This window comes from Mastigoproctus giganteus, chromosome 11, assembly GCF_048544385.1.
Source record: "Mastigoproctus giganteus isolate SK-2022 chromosome 11, ASM4854438v1, whole genome shotgun sequence".
Taxonomy (NCBI): Eukaryota; Metazoa; Arthropoda; class Arachnida; order Uropygi; family Thelyphonidae; genus Mastigoproctus; species Mastigoproctus giganteus.
The window spans coordinates 11,572,013-11,593,581 of NC_143585.1; the positions used below are offsets into that span (position 1 = coordinate 11,572,013).

Here is a 21,569-nt window from a genome sequence, read left to right on the forward strand (position 1 = left end):
TATGCGCACATCACTATGCTACCTAAAAAGCATAACACTTTTGAGGGTAGAAAAACCCGCCCATCCCAAAATTTCATGCCTACTCTCGCCGAGGACAGCCGACGACGTAATCCAGTTCACAGAGAAAGTATTAACGTGTCTTCCTGTAACACACCTGAAACAAACAAACGGTTTGCTGAAATGTACAACATTACTTCCGTTGCAACCAGAGAGCAAATTTTTGTATCAAGGCTGGGACCCACAACACAGCCCAGAAACATTAAAGCCATGTGTGAGGGCGAACATGGGATAACTGTGGAAGTAAAGCAGGTGAAAACACGACACCCAGCTTACTCCTCCTTTATAATCTCTTGTCCACCAGATAAAGCAACTCGCCTACAAGACGTAAGCGCCTGGCCAGTAGGTACCTTAGTCAAGCCCTACAGAGACAGATGGGCCAGACCACTGGTTAAAAATGATGCAAGGAATCGGGCTCAATAGCAATCAAGAAAACTACCCCCAGCTGGGAATGCAGAACATCACATCCACCTGTTTGTACAAAACGTGAGGAGCATCTCAAATAAGCTCCACACCCTACAAACGATGATGATGTACGAGGACCTGGATTTCATTTGCCTAATCGAAACCTGGTTGGGAAATGGAAAACAGTTAGATCGGCTAACTGCGGCAGCAAACTGCAAATGTGTGGGAACCGGAAGAACAGATAGGCGAGGAGGGGGAGTTATAATTTGCTACCAAAATAAATACCAGCCTATAAGAGAACGAAAAACCAATTCAAATAATTTTGAAGGGATTTGCGTTACCTTTTCAAAAGAGCACGTGAAAATACAGTTATGCATCATATACCTCCCACCTGAGCACTCAAAGGAGACAAGAAACGAACTCTATGCTTGGCTTGCTGCAAATCTAAAGCCATCAGTCGACACAATAATAGCGGGAGATTTTAATTTGCCTTTTCCGAAACACAGGGAAGCCAAGAAAGAGCTGGATGCTACATTGGGTGCATTGCACTTAACGCAGCTTCCGACACCAGTGACAAGGGGAATGCAGCAACTTGACCTGTTGTATCATAGTTCCTTAGACATAAGGCTAGCGCAAAACTGCATAAAATTTAAGTCGGACCACAATCCCATTGAAATAGAAGCAGCACTGAAGATACACAAATACATGCAGGGTAACCACACGAACTGGGAAAAGCAAAGTAAGTATCTTTTCTCCGTGAAGTATATTAAATCAGAGGTCATTCTCAGTCACCTGACTAGTTACAACTGGAATGACCTGCAAGTAAAGCCGGTAGACGAAGCTTTAGAAATGATTACTAAAAAGCTATACCAAACAGCATTGGAAGGAGCAGCAAAAGAAATCAAAATATCTGAGAGAACAAAAGAATGGTTTAACCCACAACTGAAAGCAAGTTTCCTCAGGAAGCAAAAACTGTATAGAAAATGGCAAAGAACGGGTCATCCTGCCGATCACATTCGTTATAAGAAAGAAAGAGCACATTTCATCAAAGCAAAACGACAGGCACACTGCAGTGTTGTTCATAATAAACTAAAAAGAGCAAAAAGAATTACTAGCAATAGAAATAGCACAGAGAATATGACCGAATGCATTTTCAAGGAATGGGCTAATAACACTTTTAGTAACCTGCATGGACTGAATCAAATTGAGAACACTGATAATGGTAACAAAATTTTTGAATTCCTGAAAGATTTAAACAAGCGAAACCATTCGGCAATAGAGGAACCAACAAGACCTCCTTTGAGTGAAATACAAATCACCAAAGAGAGCGTAATGAAAGCAATCAACGATCTGCCCAATAAGGCCACTGTTGGACCAGACAAATTTCCAATGTTCATCCTTAAGATAAGTAGCCCATTTATAATAGATCTATTACTGCACATCTATCAGGAAATCATCAGGTCAGGAGCTTTCCCGCAAGCCTGGAAAAATTACATTGTAACCCCAATACCAAAGATTAAACACCCAAAATTGGCTAAGGATTACAGACCAATTTCTGTCAGCTGCACCCTACAGAAGGTATTCGAAAAAGCACTGCTTCCCACCATCAATCAACACTGCTTCAGCCATAGACCACCGCATTTGCACTCAGTTATTTCGGGTAGATCAACAATAACAAACTTACTGGAAACCCTTTTTCGCGTGCAGAGAGCACTAAATGAGAAGGAGCAAATTGATATTATTTTTTTGGATATCTCCGCAGCCTACGACAACGTCTCAATTCCAGCGCTCATTGCGATTTTAAAGAATTATTTTAATGTAAGAGGAAATTTGTTAACTATAATAACCAGCCTGCTAGAACATAGAAAACTTATTGTTAAGCACCAAAAGCTACAATCTTGCTTTACCATCTCGCGAGGAGTGCCACAAGGGGGAGTTCTTTCGGCTACTCTTTTCGCGGCCGCCCTGGAGCCGTTTCTTGCACGGTACTACAATTTTATAACATATGCTGACGATGTGAAATTCTTCATCACTTCCAAAGACCATGAATCAGCAGAAGGTATTTGTCAGATGGCAAATAGCACAATCAGAGAATTTGAGAGCTACCTGGATTGCATCGGGCTCCGTATTAATGCGCAGAAGTCTGCCCAAATGACCATAACTTGCAAGCAGAATAAAAATGACATCTCGATCTCTGTGAACGGGTCTAATGTGGTAAAAGTGCACTCTCACCTGGACCTGGGTCTTAAGTGGGATGACAGACTCACCTTTGCTCAACACTTCGCCCATATGAAGACAAAAATATTCGCCGCTTTATGGGCTACTAGACAGGAACTGGTAGGAATTAGGGATCCTCAGCTAGCGACCAAGTACATTTTAATGTGTGTCCTGCCAATTGCAATGTATGCCTCGCAAATCTGGTCTTCAGCTCCAGATTCACATTATAAGTCCGTCCTTGGGATCGAGTACTGGTTCTTGCGATGGCTTAACAGAGTTGCTGGCCACCCTTTTACTATCTCAAGGGCCATTCTATACTCAAACCTTAACATCACACCCTGGATGCAGCGGACAATTAACAGGAACATACACACTCTCGCACAAATGCTCACAGGCAGAGTGGATGCTCCAGTCCTGGATAATATTCTAGTTAAACCGCGTGCCACTGCTAGACGTTGCGGGGAAGTAAATAATCCACTGCGTCCAGTCCTGAACAATCTTAGTAGCCTGCAAAGATTCTTCCCATCAAATGCAGCGAAAATATTTAACTCACTACACATAGATGCCGAAAAACTGTGTGAGGATGCAACATACCGGAAAGAGATCTTCCAGGATTCGTACAGACTTACTGAAATATGAATCGGCTGCAAAGTACCAAAGAATTTAGAGTAAAAGAGAAACTTTCTGCTTTCAGAACAATAATAATTTGTTGACTGTAAAAATATACCTTCTGTAACAGTTATGTAAATATGTAATTTATAGATGGAATTATTAGTGAATTGTAAATATATCAGTTGTATAATGTATGTACAGAATCATCAATGTGTAAATACTGTATATATTAAACATAAAATGTGTATATAATATTTCGGGACGAGACTACGTGTTCAGTATATGTAACCCACTGCACGTAGTATCTCGTACCCTGATATGTACTTAGCACCCTCCTGGCACTTTGCCGTCCCGGGGTGGTTTCCTTATGGAAATAAACGGATAATAATAATAATAATAATAATAATTGACTCAACGGTAACACCTGGCTAGCCTCCACGTGGCGAGGTATGGACAACGTCTGGTCCCATTAGGGGCCTGGCGGCCAATAAGCCGGATAAACAATGGGCACAACATATAACACTACTCATGACCCACACACTTCTAAATCTCTGGCTTTGACAGGGTACTGTCACCGATACATAGAACATTCGCGGAGATGGGAGAAATCCCAGGAGCCGCTAGACCCTCGATATACCTCATACCTCATACCTCATACCTCATATCATTAATAAATATAGAAAACAACAAAGGACCCAACACTGAACCCTGTGGGACTCTACTAATAACATTAGTCCACGAAGAGCAGTTTCCATTCAGTACCACTCTCTGTCTTCTCTTAACCAACCATCACTGTATCCATAGCAGAAATTTGCCTCCAATGCCACACTGCTCCAATTTGTACCGAAGTCTTCCATATACAACAGTATTAAAAGTTGTCCTAAGATTCAAGTATATAATATCAAAATATTATTTTGCATCCAGTTCCTCTGTGAGTACATCTTATTATCCAATCAAATTGGTCAGACAAAACTTCCCCTGAACAATCCCATGCTGTATGTGAACTAAAACTAAGTATGTCTAGACGTTCTTGCAGGCTTCTTTAACCAGTGCCTCCATTAATTTCCCCGGAACAGAAGTGAAACTGACATGACTGTAATTGCTTGTATCAAACTCGGAACCCCATTTGTGAATTGGAGAAACATTTGCGCATCTCCAGTCTATGAGAACATCCGCAGAGTCCAAGAAAGTTCTCATAATCATAGCTAAGGGTTTGTTTGCTTACTTCCTTTGCTGCGTCCTTTAATATAACTGGATTGATCCCATCCACCCCAGATGCCATTTTATGTTTATCTTCAACACATTTTCCTCTGCTCAATCAGCACTCAGTTATTAAAAAATCATTTAACTCAATACCATAGTTTAATACACCTCTGGCATTCGCCTGAATAACTCCTCATTTGTGAAACTTCTAATTTAGTTTGTTAACTACCTGAGTAGGATCATCAATTTATCTCTTCCTTCTAGAGTTTACGTAACTATAGAGCTCTTTGCTGTTTTTCTTTGCATTCTTTGCCAAGGATTTCTCATAATCTTCCTTTGCCTGCCTAAACTCTTTGGCTGACCAATCACTACTGATAACCAGATCAAGAGTATTACTCCCTCTAGTTGCCTCCCGAACATGCTGTTGTAGAAAACAATCATCTTCTAAATTCACAAAAGCCTTGCTAGTGTGCGGATGACCAACCCCCAAGTTCCAGTCAATATCTGAGAAATTAAAATTCCCCATTGTAAGATTCTCTGATTTACTGGGCCACTCTATTTCCCTGTACAGTTTCTTATTATACTCATCACAGTCATAAGCCTATAACACACCCTACAGTCATTGTCCCTTTACATTGTTTATGTCACACCAAACAGACTCAATATTGCACTGTCCACCCTTGTCAACTGGATACACTTCCTAAAATTTTATGTTTCTTAACTAACAGCATAACCCCTCCTCCCTTACTACCCTGTCTATCCTTTCTGAACACATTGTATTCCCCAAATTTAAATTTGCATTCCTTATGTCTGTGTGACACCAGGTCTCTAATATCCCAACAATATCCGCCTTTGATGTTTTGAGCAACATCTCAAATTCAACATATTTATTTACTACACTCCTAGCATTGGTGTACATGCAAGTATATATGCACCTGTACTTATTCTTAGCTACCCTAACACAGCCTGCGTATTTACTTCTTCCGCAATGTCTCCTAGGAGTCTCTAAAATTCCTGACTCCTTATTTTCCAAGCTGCTGCTCATTCCAAAAGAAGCAGTACAAGAATCACTTTCACCTCTTCCAGCTGCTATTGTTAATCTTTTAGTCTATGAATCCCCCAAGGTAGCAATTTTCCGACCCATCTAACACTGCCTCAGTAGCATCAGCAAATATTCTTGCACCCTTTCTATTTAATTGTATCCCATCCCTGTAGAAGCAGTCTCTCCTGTTAAAAAGCAAAAACCATGGTGAGAAAAATTATACCCCATGAGATTTGCACAATCCTCCAGGGCCGAATTGATTGACAAGGCTCTCATCATATACTTCCTCCTATCGTGTCTGCTCAGAATTGCAAACACTTTCAAATTCAAGCCTAACTCGCTGTTTTTTTCAACATTGACCTGTCCTTGTTAAGTAATTCCGCTGTTCTCCTACTCTTAATATCATTGGTGCCAACGTGCACAACAGTATCAAAGTTTATACCCTTAAATGATGATATCTGCTCTTCAACGCCATCAACTTTTGCCCCTGGCAGACATACCCTGGTCCTGTTCCACCTAGTTGTTAATGTTGACTTTTATGAGGATTGACGACAAAAGTAGTTTTGTTCCGTGTATACTGTCTATAAATTGCGTCTGTGTTCTCTGAGTGATTTTATGTTTGCTGCACGAAAACCCCCTAGTTCCAGGGGTAGAAAAAACTACGCTAGCCTCGCCTGAGACCGATCACCTTAGTCACGATGATAAAAACACCCATAAAATTCTTCCCGTCATCTAAGGGATTCAAACTCAGGTCTTTTCCACCCAGTGTTGGCAGGACGGCGATTCTACCAACTATGCTCCCCCCACGAGGAGTTGCCGGTTAATTGAATTATCCACTGCTTCAGAAAGAAAAGAATTAAGTACAAGGGAACGATAATTTGGTTATCAAGGTTTTTTCGTCCAGGAAAACAGGCAAATCGACCAAAGAACACACTCAATTTACAGATACATTACATAAATCGGTATATAGGAGAAATGGAATTCTGGGTGACTAATAAAATAAATTAATTTGAAAATCTGAAAGATAATTGGATGTGAAGGCTTTGTCAATCTTTTATGGTACTGGTTTGATTACAAAAAAATTCCAAGCAAAAGGCAAAACTCGCGACACAGAACAAGAGTAAGGTCTGAAACACAGGTTTTAAGAACAAATGGAGAAACACAAGCAGTGCCTGGAACAATCTTATCATCAAGATTGTTCAAAATTCTTCTGACATACTTTTGAGGAAGACCACAGGAGGCGTTGAATTGAGCGCATTATATTTTATTATTATTATATTTAGGCCACCCGAATAATTAAATTCATCTGCCGTGCTGTGTCTAATGTCTGCTAATTGCATGTGTTCTATGGTCGATTTGTCTGTTTTCTAGAAGAAAAACCCCACTTTCTGTGGGAAAACCTTGCTGTCTACGCCTGAGACCGACTAACTCAGCCACGGAGTGAAAAAAGCTCATTAAAGTTCCTCGCGTCATCGATGGGATTCCAACCCGGGCCTTTTCTACCCGGTTTGGGGTGGACGGTGACAATAACACTGCTACCCACGTAGACGAACTGAGTGTACTGGGAATGACGGGGAGTGATTTACCAATATCATCAATACACGAGTTAGAAGAAAAGTAGGATGCCAACTTGTCACATTTACCTTTTGCTGAAGTGGCAATAGAACCATCTAGTTTAGAGAGAGGGGGGAATAGAGACAGACAAAAGATGCGTCCAATAGCTTTGGAAAGAGACCAGAAATGCTCGGTTAGCATTCGGACATGAAACAAGTTTTTACTCTTATCCTGTTTGAAATCTAATTTGGACTGATTAATAACTGCTTTGCAATTGGTGCGAGCTTTGGTGAAGGCAGAAAACGAACTCAGAGATTTGCAAACAAATGAATTACGATATGCAGCGGTCTTCTCTTAAATGGCCTTAGCACATTTATTGGAAAACCAAGGTTTAAACAAAGGACAAGATTTTAAGGTAGAGTGTGGAATAAAGGATTTCATCCCTGCAAGAATAATTTCACTGACATGATCTGAGCAAACGTTGGCATCAGAAGATCTAAAACAGTAATCCAGACACAGAAAAGAAGATATAAAATCTAGCATATCATCCCCTTTTGCATTCTTGTTATAACAAACAACACAATGTTCCGAAAAGCCAAGACAAAAAGGGTACAACAGAGAAGAGACTATCACCAAGTTGTGATCCCGGATGTCTGGAGGACCATTTACCTGGACCATGTATTAGGAGTGGTTGTTTGTGGGAGGAAAAGATCTATGTTGAAGGTGTGTGTATAGGTTTGTCCGATATTTTCTTTGGTAAATGAACAATCTGTGAGAGGTCATTAGTAATCGTAAAAGCCACAGCATTTCGACAAACTACGTCCGCGTGACGGGAAAACAGTAGCCAGCTGGAGTTGTGAACATTAAAATCACCAAGGAAAATTACTTCACCGGAGTAATGGAATTTTAAGCCAGAGAAGTTCGAAAATGAGAGATTCCAAATTACAAGGAATATCAGAGCAGATATATGCACAAGTATCACCTGTGAATCAAAAGGAATCATAGACCAAATAATATCATAACTGATATCAGCAGCGGTTGAAACAACCGATAACTACGATGATTCTGTCAGAAAAAGTACATGGCGGTTTGGTAGATTCTAAACCCCCATGTAGGGGATTTAGAAATTGACATAATTGAGTTTGGTATTGAGACCACGTATATTTGTGAAATGAATGAGTTCGTGTTTGGCAGGTTGAGACCTTTTCGCAGATAAGTTTCTTCTATTAGTTTGACAAGTCACGATGTGTTCAGTAGTAAGACAATGCGGCGAGGATATGCTCTATGAAGTAATACAGTTTTTGGATTTGGTGTACACAGAGAAAGAGATGGATATGTTCTTACCATGTGTACACATGGGAAGAACATATCCATCTCTTTAACATAAAGTGGCATAGAGAATGCCTCCCCCATACACACTACTCGTACTCACTTCAGTCACTATCTGGCAGAGTAGAGGCATGGAGATTATACTGGAATCTTCCTAGAGAATTACCAAAAGGTTAGGTCTTGTGGACTACCTAGCAGCCGTCCTACGAACACAGTTTTAGAGCTGTATGCTCGAAATGTAAGGGAGATTGCATCCCGTCATGATGTCCATCATAACCTCAAAAGACATCAATTATATGCATGATGGAAGGATGAGGACGTTTCCAGAACTTTTCTCCTGAGATTATATATGTGTTTGCTTAATGGATGCTTGAAACTTCATTAAGCAAAGTTGTGGTATTGTACCAGTTGAAGAGTCTCTCGTTGCACAGAGAGGGGGGGAATTGATCCATATGGTGTGACGCCACACCTCAACCTCTTCTTACATTGTTTCGTACCTGAGGGTCACCTCCAGTATGCTGGGTGCCGTATTTCATGGAGTGAGTCTAATATAATAGATTTTTTGTCGTATTTCAAAATATATATGAGGGTTTTACACAGCCTTACTAACAGTCCCAACATCATGAAGGTACAAGGAGAGGATTTCTCTGCCATAAACCAAACAGACGTTGCCGATATTAGGTCCACTTCATTTGTGTGTCATCCGAATGTCAGTTGCATCAGTGTTAAAATTCCCAGGTAATATATTTTGTCAAATTATTGTTGCCATCGAACAGGCAAGGGACAGCCAAATTTGTTAAGGGGAAATCTTGTCTGACTAATTTCATTGGATACTATGATGGGGACACAAAGGAACTGGATAAAAAAAAACATAATTTTGAAATCATATTTGGATTTCAGGAAAGCATTTGATACTGTTCCACCTAAAAGAATACTGTGCAAATTAGAGCGGTATGGCATTAAGGGCAAGTTACTGCTATGGATAAAATGACGGATGAATGGAAGAAGACAGAGAGTGGTAATCAACTGAAACTGCTCTTTGTGGACTAATGTTATTAGTAAAGTCTTCCAGGGTTCTGTTTTGAGCCCATTATTGTTTTCTATATTTATAAATACTATTCATGAAGTTATATCAAGGTTAATGTCCAAGTTTGTAGATGACACAAAGGTTTCCAGGGTGTGTAATGAGAATAATAACAGTGTGCTACTGAAACAGGATAAAGAAAACTTATGCAGATGGATGAGAAGCAGCTTTGACGTTTAATAGTGACAAATGCAAAATTCTGCACGCTTTAGTTGTAAATACGGAGTAAAGTACCAAATACAAACAGGGTAGTGCTGAATGAAAAAGAACTGGAGGTAATTGTGAACTCAGATATTAAGTTCTCTGAGCAGTGCAGACAGACCAACAAGACCATGGGGTTCTGTCAAAGTTCAAGCCACACTTTTAGTACTGCATACAGGTTAGACGCTTGGATGTGCTGCTTATGTTGTTGTAGTAGGGTTTTAGGAGCATCGGCAACTAAAGCCATTTGCTCAGTGTACGTATATTATCTGTAAATTGCGTATGGTCTGAGGTCGTTTATTCTCTTTTTATGGAGGTAAAACTGAATTTTTAAAAAAAAGAAAAATAAAAATAAAACCATGGTAGCCTCGCCTGAGACCGACTTACTCTCAGACGTTGTGAAGAGGGCTCATAAAAATTTCTGCTCTCATCGATGGGACACAAACTCGGGTCTTTTATACTCGGTGTGCGGAGGACGACGATCTACCAAGTATGCTACCCGCAAGCGTCAATATAGAGCTGCTGGAACGAGAACACAGGAGCGCATTGAGAGTGGTGAGGGGGAGCAAAGGGATGCTCTTACCAAGAAAGGCTAAATTTCTGTAAATTGCGGTGTCTGAAGACTAGGAACATGCGAGGTGATCTGATTGTGGTCTAAAAGGCCTTAAATGGTTTGAACAAAGTCGATGCCGATGGTATTCTTCATCCAAATCAAATTACGCACCTGAGGACGCATCAGTTCAATTTGAATAAAGACTAGATGTGCAGAATATATGCGCGGAAATTTGCCTTTAGCTAGCGAGTATTTCATTGCTGGAACAAACTTCCATCTGCCGCTGTGGCAGTTGATAGCTTAAATGAATTCAAGAAAGAAATAGACAAACCGTTGCAGGTAATGGAAAGTTAAAATGAGAAATGTTCTGTTTTTTGTTTTTTTTTTTGGCTGATGCTGCATACGTTTTTTGTGGATTTATTGCATGATTGTTTTCTACAGCAGTATGAAAGAGAGGCAACCAGAACGAGCAATAATGTTGGTCATGGGGAATACACTAGTGCCGTTTGACACTAAACACACACTCTATATCTTGATATGAATACCAGCAGTGATTATTCATGCATTAAGAATTTACAGACAAAGCAACCACTAGGTGGCAGTGATCACAGTGTACTGATGTGGGATTTACATAAAGATGTAACAAATATTAGGGGTGAAAGGAAGGGTTTCTGCTTTCGTAAAGGTGACTACAGTGGTCTCAGGTAGTTTTTAAATTTTATAAGCTAGGACCAACTGATGATGTTACCAACAGCAAATTCTTAACGGGAAGCAGTCAAGGAAGTAATCTTGGATGCTGCTAGGCTTTTTGTTTCAACTAAGAAATACTGCTCTAGGTTTAGGCCCAAATGGACGTCAGATGAATTAATGATGGTTGTGGCAGAGAAGAAAACAGTATGGGATGCATATAAATTATCAGGCGACACAGAATCCTATGGCAGATATAAGCTAGTCTGTAATCAAGTCAGAAAGGAGTTCAGGTAGGCGAAGGCAGATTACGAGAACTCTTTGGCAAAGGATGCAAAGAAAAACAGCAAAAAGCTTCGCTACCTATAAAACCTCTTAAAGGAAGTGGGTGAAACAGATTGGTCCACTTGATATCAATGGATTGACTGTAGATGATCATTCTCAGATAGCCGCCGAACTAAATGAGTATTTTGCATCTTCATTCACAGATGGGGAATTATTCAAGGAAGAGAGAACAAAATGTTTATCAAACTCTAACAGGGAGCTTAGTGATTTTGTAATAACTGATAACATTGTGGAGGAGAAATTGTTGAAGTTAAACATAAGAAAGGCACCGCGGTTGATGGGATCTATCCAGTTATAGTAACGGAGGTGGCAAAGAAAGTGAGCAAACCCTTAGCTATAATTATGAGAGCATCCTTGGGCTCAAAGGAAGTCCCCACAGAGTGAAGAAGTGCAAAAGTATGTCCAATTCACAAAGGGGGATCAAAGGGTGTCACGAGTAATTACAGACCTGTTAGTTTCAATTGTGTTCCAGTTAAAATAATTGACTCACTGATTAAAGATGCGTTGCCGGATCATGTAGACAAGACTGCAGAAATCTTTCAGACAGCGTATGGGTTTGTTAAGGAGAAATCTTGTCTGACCAATTCGGTTGGATACTATAACGTGGTCACAAAGAAACTGGAGGCAAAAAATCATTTTTAAATCATATACTTGGATTTCAGTAAAGATTCGATACTGTTGCACGTGAAAGAATGCTATAAAAATTGGAGCAGCTTAGCATAAAGAGCAAATTGCTACAATGGATAAAATGATGGTTGAGTGGGAGAAGACAGAGAGTGGTAATGTAATCAATGGACACGCTCTTAGTGGATTAAGATTATTAGTGGTGTTCTCCAGGATTCCGTGTTGGACCTATGGTTGTTTTGTATATTTATCAATCTTATTGAAGAAAATATATCAAGCTTAACGGCAAAGTTTGCAGATAATACAAAGGTTGGCAGGGTTGTTAATAACAGTAATGAGAGTATGCTGCTGCAACTCAATCTGGAGAAGTTGGGCAGATGGTGTGAGAAGTGGCAATTGAAGTTTAACATTGACAAATGCAAAGTACTGCATATGGGTAGCAATAACTCCAGAATGTTTTCAATGAATTACAAAATATTACACGCACATTTCAAACCTTTCCTGGGTGAATGATATATGCTACTTCATTTATCATTGAAAAAAGTGCCCAAGGTTTGGCAACGCAAAGTCTTAAAACGTCTGAAAGATTTGATGCAATAAAATTAAAGGTTAGAATATACGCGTATACTGCAATTTTACTACTTCTTTCCTAAAAGAACTTTAATTTAACTAAACTAAAACCTGTAATTACTTTAGCCAGCAAATTAAAAATGCACATCCATGTGAATGCAGAATAACTGCTTTACTCTCACCATTGATCTTATTTCATAGAAAGACCAGTTGCATCTTGTTTACTGGCAAAGAACATATGAAGCTTGAGGACAGAAAACACACGAAGTGGTTCTTTCATTTCATTTCAACCAACCAATTCATACATTGGAATTTTAAGAGGTGCCCATTTTGCATTAAGTCCAGCCCAAAAGAAATATTAACAAAAATATCCTCTTAAATTACTCACAGAATTAGTTAAATTTGCAACGGCAACCTGGGCAACCCTTAGGTATGATTAAAAAGCATATTTTCCATTTTTATTAACTCAATTTCAGAACAAAGCAAATTTGAAAAAAAAAAAAAAAAAAAAAAAACAGTATATGAAACACATCAATATGGAATTATGTTTATTTTGTTTAAAATAGTGGATGTTGTTTAATTAAGTAATTAAGTCTTTACATAGCGGCACATGTGATTACCATCACTACTGCTAAACTGCTTCCTTTCTTTTAGAATGGCCTTCCAATGCGTCTAAAGAATTTCCACATTATGCATCAATCGACTCTGTTCTCTGTTATCTACAACTGTGTTGTGAAGCTCCTGCTTAGCAAGAAGCTCCTGAAAAGAGTAAGCACCCATTAAATTAAAATTTAACATTAAAATTTGGTTCCCATCACTCTGTAAGATATACGATCTTACAAGTAAATTTAAATGACGATAGTGGGATTGTCTTTTGAAAACTAAGAGATTAATTAGAAGAAAAAAACGTTAGATATAGTGATACTGAAAGATGAAAAATGTTACAAATTTAATAAAATAAAGATAGTGGGTTTTTCGCAAGGTGAGATTAAATCAGGAAAAAATTTAATGAAGGGATGGGGTAAGCGTGAGAATAACTAGTAGCAGACGGATAGACTTACAGCTCCCAATATACACGAAAACAAACAAGACAGCAGGAATAGGTAGCGGGGGTCATTTGTGAATAGGCGTGAAAGGGGTTGCTTGGGAGCAAACAATAGGTCGGGAGACCGGATTAGTCGAAGCGTTTCCTTTGATCGGTTACACCGTCAGACTAAACAGGAAGTAGATGCACTTCAAATGTTCGATTTCAAATTAAGACTGACGTCTGGCTGTCTGTGATGGAAGGTTTCTGATGCTTTAGAAGGCAAGGTGCGAAAATGGAAATGAGTTTTGTGGCTGTGGCCGATCGACATCAAGGGGGCATACTGCCTGTGGAAAATAAATAAAGATATTCAAAAGGGAGGTTGGATGGCCCGCTAAAGGGACAGCACGAAAATTTAATATTAGCGAATGAAACTGAACGTAAATTTAAATAGAAAAGGGAAGATTGGTTGAAGTCCCTAACGGAAACGGGCCGGTCAAAGGGGGCGGTATGGAGTTCAGGGGAACAAAAAGAGAGAGCGGAAAAAAGAGAAGAGTCCTCTCTGGAAAAGCAAGAAAAAAGGAGTTTGGGGGGGGGGAGAAAAAAAGTCGGAGGGGAGAAAAATAAAGTAAGTCGGGAGTGTAGAAATATAGGGAGTGATAGAAAGGGGCCTAGACTCTAATGGAAAAAAAATAGTTAATGGTAGGAGTAACGGGAAGGGCAAGGATGATAAGGAAATGGAGTTATGAAAGACATAAGTGTGCCAGGAAAGGTAACGACCTCTTGGAGCAAGATGCATCAGAATGATCTTTAGTAAGGGAGGAGGAGCGCATCCAAAACGGAGAAGGGACGCCAGACCCATGCAGCCAAGAGTTCGGAATCTATCTAAAGCAGATACAGGAGAAAGCAGATGAAGGAGAGCCATAGAAGGTAGCCTAAGATGGAAGCCTGAAACCTCCCTGGAAAGGAAAGAAAATGATAGAAGTAGGTGTGCACTTTATTAAGTAAACTAAGTTAGCTAGAAGGACTATTAGAGAAATAGTATAATAATTATAGGGGGTTAGTACTAAATAGGTACAGAGACGAAAGTTTCTCTCTGAAGCAAAAATACTAACAGAGTTTATTATGTTAAAAAAGGTTATTGTATAATGGAAGGGAAACTAAGGAGTGAATAGTAGAGGAGATTGATATAACAGATATAATGTGTTAGGAAGGGTAATAAACTTACAAAGAACGATTCTGAATATGTTTTAGAGTTATAGACAAGTAAGTTATACGAGAAAATATGAACGTATTGGTTTATTGATATAGATTGTTGGTTTATCTGAATGACTAGTGACAAGTAGAGACTTTAGGAAAGTTAAGACTGGTCTACAAGTATATAGTAACAGAGTGGTGAGAACACTGAGAATAATGATGAAAGTAGCATGTTTGATTGTTAATGTAAGAAACGGAATAGTACCCAGGAGTAATGAATGAGTATAGTGATTGTATAAGTGTTAGGAGTTAGTTAGAGCAAGAAGAATGAATCAGGTGTTTTCATTCAATGGTAAATTCACATTATCTAGTGAAAGGAATGATTATGCAAAGTACCTCTGAGTTGACTTTGTATATTAGGAATGTATGTTTTCTTTTATTCAATTGTATATAATTTTGTGCATGTGTATGTAATAAATGGGGCTTAGAGGGGAACAGGTATCCTGTGTGTTATCAGACACTCAGCCTAAAACACTGATGGATCCAATATCTCTCTATTACAGAAGATTTAGGAGAAGTCCGGTTGGCCTGCCTCCCTAAAATCCACTCATGCACACCTTCTCGATGGTAAGCCCTGTTACGTCACTTAGGTGGCAACGAACGTGTAGAGTGGTTCTCTTCAAGACGCTTGGTCAGCGTGAAGAGAAAAAGACCAAATCCTCCAGCAATGAGAGCACAACAATACAAATGGCCCTCAGTCCCCAGCAGCTTTCACTCTAACTCTTACGGCAGCGAGAGGATCAGAGTGGAAGCAGAGGGTGCTAAGAATCTCTGGGTACGACCAGGCTGCCATGCACGGAAATTGAACTTGGCCTGTTATAACGTACGATCACTCATCGGTGAAGACAGGATATTAGAGCTGGAAAAGGAATTAGAAAATGTGAATTGGAATATCATCGGTTTGGCTGAAACAAGAAGAAGAAATGAATCACTTATAAGTTTATTAAGTGGAAATCTGCTGTACACCAATGGAAACAGTGAAAGGAGTGAAGGTGGAGTTGGGTTTCTGGTCCATAAAGATTTTAAAAACAACATTTTGGAATTCAAAAGTACATCACCAAGGGTGTCAAGACTAATACTCAAGATTTCTAAGAGGTACAAGCTAAAGATTATAATGATTTATGCACCAACATCGAGCCATGATGATGAAGAGGTTGAAGAAATGTACACTGAAATTGAGAGTCTTCTAGAAGAGCAGAAACCCCACTACACTATTATTATGGGGGACTTCAATGCTAAGGTTGGAAAAAGGCAAAACAGCGCAGAAAGAGGAACTATAGGAAATTTTGGAATTGGTGAAAGAAATAAAAGAGGTGAAAGACTTGTGGAATTTGCAAAATCTCAAGGAATGTCAGTAATGAACACTTTTTTCAAGAAAAGGGTGAACAGAAAGTGGACATGGAAGAGTCCAAATGGATTAACAACTAATGAAATCGACTTCATCCTCACTAACAGAAGATATATTGTGACTAATGTCACCGTCCTGAATAAGATAATTGTTGGAAGTGATCACAGAATGGTAAGATGTACACTTGATATAGATGTAGGAAAGGAAAGGAAAAAACTGACTCGAGTAAATAATACAAAGGTCTTTGAGATAACAGAAGAGGAGAAAAAGCAGTATGTACTGGAACTTAAGAACAAGTATGAGCTTCTGCAGACTGCTGAGGACCAAGATATCGACGAGGAATATTACAACTTTTTGAAAGTGATAAAGCCCAAGAAACCTGTAGGGAAACAGAAATCCAAAGAAGAAAAAATTAGTCAAGAAACACTTGTCATGATGAACCAAAGACGACAAATGAAGAGCAAGAAAAACACTGACAGGGAGAAAATTGAGTATACTGAGTTATGCAAAGCCATTAGAAAGAGACTCAGAGAGGACATAAGAAGATTTAACACAAGAAAAGTAGAACAAGCATTAAGGGAAAACAAAGGAATTAAATCAGCAGCCATGAGCAGTAATACAGAAAGAAAAATGATACTGAAACTGAAGAATAGCGATGGTGTACTTATAAACAGCAGAGAAGGCATAATTCAAATAGCAGAAGACTACTATAGAGAATTATACAAGGAGCGAGGGAATGATACCAGCAGTGGGGAAGATGGATTGCAAAGTAACAACACATACGACATACCCGATATTCTTCCTGATGAGGTAGAACATGCATTGAAGAAAATGAAGAATCGGAAAGCCCCGGGGGGAAGATGAAGTTACTGTAGAGTTGTGAAAATTGGGAGGAAGAGACATAACACAAAAACTGGCAAGGCTCTTCACAAAGTGCATTAGAAAAGGTGCGATGCCTAAGCAGTGGAATAATGCAATCATAGTTTTGCTGCATAAGAAAGGAGATAAATCAGAAATTGGAAATTATAGACCATTTAGCTTGTTACAAGCTAAATGGTCTATAAATGGTCTAATAAATGGTCTATAAATGGTCTAAATGGTCTACAAGCTAAATGGTCACATCTACAAGTTGTTCACAAGGGTCATTACTAACAGATTAGAAAGAATACTTGATGAGAATCAACCGAAAGAGCAAGCTGGCTTTAGGACAGGATTCTCAACTATGGATCACCTTCACGTAATATCACAGCTAATGGAGAAAGCAAATGAATATAAAACACCATTATGCCTGGCATTTGTGGATTATGAAAAGGCATTTGACTCCATACAGCATAAGGCAATGTTTCGGGCACTGGAAAGACAAGGCATAGATACTCCATATATTATGATTTTGAAGAAAATATATGAGAGTGCTACATCCTTTATTAGACTAGACAAAGACAGTAGCAAATTTAAAATGGAGAAAGGAGTTCGACAAGGAGACACAATATCTCCGAAGCTGTTTACTGCTGCCCTTGAGGAAGCTTTCAGAAGATTAGACTGGTCGCAGAAAGGAGTCAATGTGAACGGAGAGTACCTAAACCATTTACGATTTGCAGATGACATTGTGGTCATAAGCCACGATCCCAAAGAATTAGAGGAAAATCTTAATCAGTTATGCACAGTTAGTAAGGATTTTGGACTAAAGATGAATATGGCTAAAACAAAAGTAATGATGAACAAGTATGCCACGGAAAGGGAAATAGTGATTGAAGGAGCAGTAATTGAAAAGGTGGAGTCATATACTTATCTGGGACAGGTTATTAGCTGTAATAATGATAAATGGCTGGAAGTCAAGAGAAGAATAAATTTTGGATGGATAGCATTCAGGAAATATAGTCACATACTGAAGAGCAATATCCCAGTTTGTCTGAAACGTAAAATAATGAATGAATGTATACTCCCCACCATGACTTATGGAAGTGAAACTTGGGCACTCACCAAAAGAATGGAAGAGAAGCTAAGAACTACACAGCGAAGAATGGAACGAATTATATTGGGAATCAGACTGTTAGATAAGAAGAGAAACACATGGATTAGGCAGCAAACTGAAGTAAAGGACATTCTTATCAAAACTAAAGAATTAAAATGGTCTTGGGCAGGACACATAGCTCGAAGACATGATGACAGATGGACTAAGAAAATAACAGAATGGTACCCAAGAGGAGCTAGAAGAAAACCTGGAAGACAAAGGCGGAGATGGATAGATGAAATTCATGAGTTTTTGAGTAGTAAATGGATGGCCAGTGCTCAAAACAGAAGGAACTGGAAAGTTGCTGGAGAGGCCTTCATCCTGCAGTGGATTGAAAATGGCTGATGATGATGATGATGATGATGTAATAAATTTAATATTTTGTTTTCACTTGAGTCCTGTTAGTCTAATCAACACACGCCTTGCTTGCCTAGTTAAGAGCTTACTCTCCCGCAATTAGGCGAGAGAGTCCTGGTCTCTGCTTAAGGGAAATCAATGGAAATTACCCTCAAGAGCTTGAGGGTAATTTCCATTGATTGCTGATAGGATTATTAGATAGTCCTTCTATCACCTACTTCTATCTGTGATATTTGCAGAGCATAGCAGTCAGGTGGCAAACAGTGGGGTCTTCTAGGTGTGAGGGCACCTAGGAAAACCTGAGTTAAATGTATAATAAGAAAAAGAGAGATAATAATAATAAAAGGATAAATTAAGAAACAACCCCCTCCACACACAACTCAAAACACTATGTGATCTGAAAACAGCAAATAAGAACAGAATATTTAGACTCCCATGATTCCTCTTTTGTATGATATGCCTACTCTTTTGAATGCACTATTACGATTTTCTTTGAATTATTAAATTATTTTAGCTCTCTGTAATTTTTCTGTCTTTTAATCACTTTTTTTTCTTCTCATTTTCAGGTTGTTCTTCACGGAAGTGACTTCAATTCTTTACATCAATATATCCCACCATGCTGTTTGCAATCAGAGTATGGGGGCACTTTGGAGCCTCTCGATGGAATGGCATTGTATGAAAAAATACTCAAATGGTGCAGTGAGTGTAGTTCGTTCGAGAAATATGGCTACCAAACCACCAAGGCTGAATTAGCTACCGATGGCATCGATGATTCGTGAAAATCATTATCGAGTGCAAAACACTCACCATATTTCCCCGATAGGAAGATCTTTCTCCATTCAGATTTAGCTAAATTATGTATATAAAGCTAAATTAAAGCCAATAATAAATTATAATCGAGTTGCAAAATCGAATTGAAATTGTTCAACACAAGTAATTGATCTAAATGCAAAAGCACATGTACACATAATTTGTTTATCGCTGTAGGTGTAGTGGCTGATAAAAAAAAAAAACTGGATCACTTGTGAATTTTGCAAATAATGTGTTTTGCGCTGACTTGTAGGTTGCAGAAATATTCGAAATGCATTTCTTAATGAATATATATCTCTGTGAATGAAATCCAGTAAAAAGACTCCACCTAATATACCTACTTGCCATAAATATCTTTCCTAAGTGTAAAATGCGTAATTAATGGAAATTTGAGAAATAACCACAACCAAACTACATTTTATTGCATTTGTTTACAAACTGAAATGAAAATTTAACGTAATTTTACTGCAAAATAAGTCCTCAATATTTTGTTGTTCCTACTCGAGCTGCAATTACAACCTTGCAACGATCTGGCATAGAGTTAATCAACTTTTGGATGTACGGTTGCCCAATTTCTTGGTACCACACCCTTAAAATGCTCTTCTTCAGTTGAATCTTACTTATTGGTTTCTTCTGTGCAATTTTAGACGACATTATATAACAGCAATTTTCAATGGGGTTCACATGTCGACTGTTGCCGGGCCAGTCCAACACTGTAATGCCAGCATTTCTGAGGTATGGCTGCACAATAAGGAGGAAAAATGAGGAAAAACATTGGTGTAAGTTTAGTTTTCAGCCTTGTGAGATAAGAAGACAAACTCATTATTAAATCTAAATAGCATAGAACTTACCAATTTTGCTATGTGGTAAGGTCCTATTGAAAAATGCAGTTTTGGACGTCTCTGTGATGGTCCCTAATCGTGGGTTTCAGGCACTCCTCCAAGATAGCAGTGTAAGTTTCTTCATTCACCGTTCCGTTAATAAACGCAATTCGCCCCACCACTTTGCTTTTTATGCATCACCAGACCATCTGAATGGCAGGGAACTTTAGAGTCTGTGTTATGTAGTCAGGATGGTGTGCCTTTGATTTCCGTCTTCTGACATATCGCTTCCCATCCGAGCTATGCAGGTTAAATTTATATTCGTCAGAAAAAGATGGTGTCCCATTGCCCTTTTGTCCATGAAACATGAAACATGCGATTTAGACCTAACAAGAGGCTTCTTCCTTACATATTCGGTCAACAAAAGCTTCTCCTAGTGTCGATGGGCATGCAGACCACATTCCGAAAGCCTTCTTTGTCTAGTTCGTGCACTTCACTTTGGTCCTTGAGTTTCCCACAGACATTCTCTCAGATATGCCAGACAAGCTCTACTTGCTACCTTGGAGTCTAACACGCTGATGGAACTGATATTCTGGTGACACTGAAGTCAAGTGGACCCAATTTCGGCGAAGTCCGGACGACCTGTGACAACCAAATCCTCTGCCTGCTCCTCAACGATGGGGGGTCTATAAGTAATACTTGGTAAAACCCCCATGCACAAGCAAACTGTGGGAGACCACCCAGGTGTGAATCAATGTTAGCAGGGGTCGAGGTGTGGTGCCCACACCATACGGAGGAATTCCGCACCTCAATGTTACCAGGCAATACTAGCTACCTAGTATTGCCTGGTAACATTTTAAATGACACTTACCAACCGGTGTAATACCAGGACTTTGCTTATTGGAGGCTTCAAGTGGTGGAACCCATGTTTAGTCTCTAGAGTTAAGTTCATCCAATAAATCCACAAAAGTCTTGCTAGTGTGTGAGTGACCAACCCACAAATTCCAGTCAATATCTGGGAAATTAAAATCCCCCCAAAGTCAAGTTGCAAAAATTTTTTTGCAACTTGACTATCTGCAGCCCAACTTTGTTAACAATCATGTAATTTTCCTTGGTGATTTTAATGTTCACAACTCCAGCTGGCTTCAGTTTTCTAGTGACACCGAACCAGCTGGCCGAGATGCTGAGGCTTTTGCAGTTTCTAATGACCTTGCACAGATTGTACATTTATCTACAAGAATACCGGACATTCCTAACCATACAGCCAACACGCTTGATCGTTTTCTCACAAACAATCCTTCTAAGTACACAAACAATCCTTCTAAGTTGACTCTTCTCCAATGGAACCTTTATCTCATGGCTATTCCCACTGTCGTGTAGTTTGGCATTACAAGAATGCAAAATGGGATTACCTGCGAGACTTCTTTTCTTCTTTTCCTTGGTCAGATTATTGTTTCA

At 39.2% G+C, this 21,569-nt stretch overlaps 1 protein-coding gene across 1 annotated transcript in view; it reads left to right on the top strand.

Moving 5' to 3' along the window:
• LOC150077711 (alpha-tocopherol transfer protein-like) overlaps nt 1-19,347 on the top strand; it is a 90,862-nt gene extending 71,515 nt beyond the window's left edge. Inside the window, exons 5-6 of the mRNA XM_090384257.1 lie at nt 13,138-13,251; nt 19,047-19,347. Of these exons, the coding sequence (XP_090240383.1) occupies nt 13,138-13,251; nt 19,047-19,259 (327 nt within the window). The 3' untranslated portion in view covers nt 19,260-19,347. The remainder of the gene's footprint in view (nt 1-13,137; nt 13,252-19,046) is intronic.
• The last annotated feature ends 2,222 nt before the right edge of the window (nt 19,348-21,569 follow it).